At 43.2% G+C, this 5,387-nt stretch overlaps 1 protein-coding gene across 1 annotated transcript; it reads right to left on the bottom strand.

The window, feature by feature from the left end:
* Positions 1-1,457: 1,457 nt before the first annotated feature.
* On the bottom strand, positions 1,458-2,546 carry LOC142445947 (upstream-binding factor 1-like protein 1). The gene has a single exon (XM_075547797.1). The coding sequence runs from the start codon at positions 2,544-2,546 to the stop codon at positions 1,458-1,460; it is 1,089 nt and encodes a 362-aa protein (XP_075403912.1).
* Between the last annotated feature and the right edge of the window lie 2,841 nt (positions 2,547-5,387).

Genomic DNA, 5,387 nt, shown 5'->3' with positions numbered 1-5,387 from the left:
AGCTCGCAGAGCCTGGTGCTTGGGTCCACAATGGAAAGTGAGCAGCTCAGGGGACCTGTGTGCAGGTCGATCACAGGAGATAGTCACAGGCACGAGTCATGCACAGACCACCCAGGCTTGTCGGTGGCGCACTAGGATTAAGATATTTGTGGGGGTGGGTGACGCAGGTCACAGGGGAACAAGGAGGGAAGGACTCTCTGGGCCCCCAGAGTCAAGCAGCCCCTGGTTGTGCTACAGCATTAGGAAACAACAGGGGCCATGGTGCTTACGTCTCTAGTGTAGGGGAATCCCTGGGGGACGTGTGGTGGGAAACACAGGCATGCCAACTGTGGGGAAACCACTATAAGGTCTTCAAGGTGTCCAAGACCAGGGCTAGGTCTGAATGTCCCCCTGATCTGCAAATCTGGTGACTACTCGTAATGAGCCACAGAAGCATGTCCCTACATGGAGGAAATCTTCATGAAAGACCCCCCGATTTCCAATTTCCAATACATGTTTCTAGCTGCTTCATCTTGTTTTGAGTCATGTCCCATTAGTAATGAAGGTCCCATTAGTAAACGAAGGTCCCAAATACTCCACTCCCACACTTTACTCAATGTCCACCAACCTGCCCGATGCTACTTTGAAAAGGCAGTTCTACTTAACCACAGTTGGAGTTCTTTCCAACCTGGAAACTCATTTTCGAACAACGCTCTGCTCCTCTCATTAGGCTCTCCAGATCTGACCGTGCTCCCATCTGTCCAGAGAGATTTCCGTGGCTCATTCCTCAGAAGAGGACGGCCTGTTCCTGCTTCATTGCCTGTTCCTAGCCTGGAAGCTGGCTGAAACCTGTCCATTTTGGGAGATGCTCCTGGTGTTTGAGATCTGTGACATAACTTCCAGCATCACGGCAACATGCAAGTCAGCACAGCTAGAGAAGCTGACAGACAAATGAAATTCATAGTGGCAGTCTTGAAAATCTCAGGGGCAGCTCTCCTCTGCTCTTCAGTAGGCATCAACAAGATGGCATGGAGTGGAGTTGTGTCCAAATGACTCAAGAAAATGCAGTAGGTGCGGAAACATGTTATTTAATCACAAAGACAAATCCGTTCATGAAGTATGAGAATAAATGGTGAGCCAGGAAAACGTGCTCAGTGAAATAAGTCTGAGAAAAAAGGACAAAGAGCCATGTTCCCAAAGCTGAGACATCCTAATCCTCCAACCCGCCAGTGCAAACGCTACATGACGGACGGCAATGCACAGGAATACAGAGTTCTCTGAAAAGGCATAGGACAAATGTCTGTGACCACGCATGTCCAACAGCGAACCAGTGGGTGAAGCACGCCAGCACCGCTTCTCATTTCAGTAAGACACCGTCCATGAACAGCGCCTCCCACTGCCACGTCATCTAATTGCTTATTCCAGGACTCTATCTGCTCAGGATGATAATTGGAGGATGATTAGCTGGAGGATGAGCTTCAACCCGCACTGGAGGTGGTGGATGAATCTCTGGCTGGAACCAGCACTCCCTGCTTGTGTTCAGGCTCCCCTTTCATCCTCTTCACTGATGCAGACTCCAGAGCCTCTGGAGACAGCCTTTTAAATGTGGGGGTTGGGCTTCCTAACATGCTCATTTCCTTACCCTTCCCATAGCCTGCCTTTCTGAATGCTGCGTATGACTGAGGAGAGAGGCTCTTCAGCCAGAGAGCTAGGTCTATCTTATACTGTTTCTGCACGGCCTGAGCCAGCTTCTTATAGTGGTCCTTCTGGCTCTGGGGGATAGGCTGCCAGAGCCTGCCAATCTCCACCATGCGCTCCCTGGGTGGCACATGTTTCAGCTTCTCACTGGACCACAAATCCTGGTAGAATTTGTGGTATCCATTCATAGGGGGCTTCTTGGGCTCTCCACAGACTGTCATGTGCATGGAGAGGTGATCTGTTTCCAGAGAGGACTTCCTTTCTTTCCTATTTCCTTGAGCAGTCATTTGAAGCTGTGGCCTCTTGGGGACATGATTTCTTTTGGAAGTGTGCTTCAGATGAGTTGTTGGTTTGAGTTGAGACAGCTTGAACTGAGACAGCTTCTCTTTATATATTTTTTTCTCCTCTTGGAAATCTTGACGATATTTCTGCTTCACTTCTTCTGGAAGCTCTTTATATTTCTTCGCTAGAAGTTTAGTCAACTCCACGCTGCTTAGCTTAGGGTACCGTTGAGTATACTGGGAATGATTCTCCTTGTAGAAACGGATATAAGCCGACAAGGGCTTCTTGGGTAAGTCTGGATGCTTCATCACCTCTTTCTTCCTCAAGGGGTTTTGAGCATGTTGCTGAGCTTCTAGGACTAATTCTGTCAAAGTCCGCGACTTCCTCAGGTTGTCAGAAATCTCCAACCATTTGTGTTTGCACATTTCCCCAGAAAAGTCTTTGAAAGCTACCCTTTCCCAGTTCATGGTCTTCAGGGTTTTGCGGAAAGACTTGTTGTCATTCGGTGGGACATCGTTCTTTATGCGCTCCAGCAGCGTCTGGATGTCTGCTCCCGACCAGCGGTCTTGGCCTGTTGGCAGGGGCATGGTTAGGGCTCTGGACCAGTGGATGGGCAATCCCAGCTGGTGAGAATCCTTCTTTTTCTGAAGGTGCAGCCAGGGAGTTAGTCCTTGAGATTCCACTGGGAGTATGATGCCAGTGTTCTGTAGAGAAAAAGAACAAGAGTAACTCTCATTCTGGAACAATCTGCAAAATCAACCACAGTTTGCTTGTAGCATGTACCTTGGGTAATAGAAATGAACCATAAGGGTATGCTTATAAGTTACTCATACTTTGAATTAACCTTTAGGTTCAGCTTCCCTAGCTGCATCTGTATTGATTCCTATTGCTGACTCTGACTTCTAAAACACACTAGCCACCTCTCTCCCCTCCCCCAACCCAGTTCAATAGTTGTCAAGTGAAGATTGGCCTTTTAATCAAGATGAGTGAGTTATAGGAGAGTTGGTGGGGTGTAAATACGCTATGAGAAAATTACAATGTAAAGAGAACTGATTCTAAGGAACTTAGCTGAAAGTCACAGCATCCTGAAGGTGGGTGCATTGCTACTTGGGTTTATGAAGTGCTAGCTAAGCTTGGATTAGCCTGGATTCTTCCAAGAAAAAATTTAATTCACACTTGCCAGTTCCAGGATGGGATGCTATGTGAGTGTGGTCATAGATTGGAATGAGTCCGGGAGGTTTCATTAGCTTTGCAATGATTGACAGGTGTAGGGGCTAGCTCCCTTCAACAGCTGGATTTGGATGCTGTGTATGGTTGCTTAGCTCCTGGTCAATTTCCTCCTGAGAACAGCCTGGTCTTTAATACAAGCTTTGGATCCAGCAACCTGAGAGCTTCCCTGATATCCATTTTTATAACCTCTCTAGCTATATTGGTCAGCAGAAATCTCCAAGTTACATTCCAGCCTTGACTTGGAGTGGACGAACCACTTCTATATTGTTATGTGGTCTAAATGTATAAAAATATATCTACATACATACACATACAGAAGAATGAGGCTATAACAATATTACTGGGGAAATCATGGTATAAAGTACTTTATTTTCTAGACCATGCAGAATCACAGTCTCCCTAGAGAACTCAGGGAATCAAAATTATATATTTTTTTAATTAAAAGTATTTTGGAAATTGTTATAGTTGTATCTCAAAATATGAAAATAAACTGATTTAGATTTCATTTAGGCCCAGCCAGGAATAATAAGGCTTTGTGATGAGCCATATTGACTCCTTATTAAAAATAGGAAAGATGCAAAGGAAATTATATAACTTTATGAAATTTATCTGCTAAATATTTCGCATCTTTAAATTTCAATGAAAGGTCTACCTGATTTTGGAAACCTTTTCAAAATATCCTACACTTTAAAATATTTTTTAAAAAACTCCAATGTTTTTGTGTGAACCGCATTTCATTGTGCTTTCTAGTATAGAGGACAAATCAACTTGAAAAGTAAACAGTCACATTGGATTCTTTCTACATTTCTATTTCTAATTTACATAATCAGTTACAAAAATAATTTATGAGCATAGAATAAAAAGTAGTAAAATAAATTTTCAAAGACTTGAATGTATCAGGGTGGAATATCTAAGATTGCATTTCTACATAATGTTGCTTCCATACCTAAAATTTTCCAAACAAAAAGCCACACAGGCAGTACTCACTAAATCGGGTCAGCAAAGGAAAAGCAATCATTGCTTCTTAGCAACTACAGCTAATGTAGAAGCTGAGAGACCTGACAATCTCCCAAGAAAAGAATCAGGTAATGTGTTCTGTAAGGAGGAATTAGTGTATTTAAGAATCAGCGTTTCTCCACTTTTCTTTTTTTACATTTTATTAGGGACCCATACAACTCTTATCACCATCCATACATATACATACATCAATTGTAAAAAGCACATCCATACATTCCCTGCCTCAATCATTCTCAAGGCAATTGCTCTCCACTTAAGCCCCTTGCATCAGGTCCTCTTTAGGGCAAAGACTGTACAGATGTGCTTTATACAATTGATGTATGTATATGTATTGACTGTGATAAGAATTGTATGAGCCCCTAATAAATTGTTAAAACAAAATAAATAAATAAATAAATACTATGAAAAAAAAAAGAATCAGCGTGAGAACACGCAACAATAAACTTTATACAAAAGAAAGCCCTAGTTTTAATTGAATTGTGAAAAGGGGGGAAAAATCCTCACTGAAATTTACTGCGCACATATGCTCAAGTCAATGTCATGAAATTGACTCTATCTAATGAAGACCCTGTAGGAGCCGGGCCTTGGGATCTCTGGAATTCATTTTTAAGGGGTAGAAATGGTTATCTATTGAGAGTGGAGCTGCACAAGAACTGCACACCCTCATCATGGGTTAGAAATGCAACTGAGAATCGCCAGTGCTTTGTTAGAGTTATGCCGAACTTAAACCCATTGTGTCACTTGCAACAACAAGCCATCGTGTTTCCAACTATGAGGCAGGAATACTTTAGGAGAGCGTATCACCTCATCTTGCACCAAGAGATGGGCTGTGGGGTTTAAAAGCTAACCCAAAGGTTTATAAATGATTCTAAATCAAGAGGGGCATCTACGCAATTCAAGTTTATATCTAAGTCAGAAGTGACTCAATCATAAAGAGCTAAATTTAGTTCTTTGAAATAAAGGATATGAGGTCAAAAAAGTAGGGGCATGAGGGATCTGAAGTGAGGGAGAAGCAAGCTAGCATTCCCACAGAGCCACATAAAACTGAAAGACATTCTTAACATTAATGGCCTCAAATTTGAGTGCTCACCTGAAGACGTTGCCAAGAGATCCTTCAGTGTGCGCTGCAGAACTGGAGCATCAGAAGTCAGCTCAGGAACCAGGGTCTCCAGGGACTAGAG

This window comes from Tenrec ecaudatus, chromosome 4 (assembly GCF_050624435.1).
Source record: "Tenrec ecaudatus isolate mTenEca1 chromosome 4, mTenEca1.hap1, whole genome shotgun sequence".
Classification (NCBI taxonomy): Eukaryota; Metazoa; Chordata; class Mammalia; order Afrosoricida; family Tenrecidae; genus Tenrec; species Tenrec ecaudatus.
Note: the sequence above shows the minus strand (reverse complement) of the source record. Positions and strands in the feature narration are given on the sequence as shown.

Bases quoted from the DNA above. Each gene is read 5' to 3' on its own strand.
- LOC142445947 (XM_075547797.1), bottom strand. From the start codon at position 2,546: ATGCCCCTGCCAACAGGCCAAGACCGCTGGTCGGGAGCAGACATCCAG.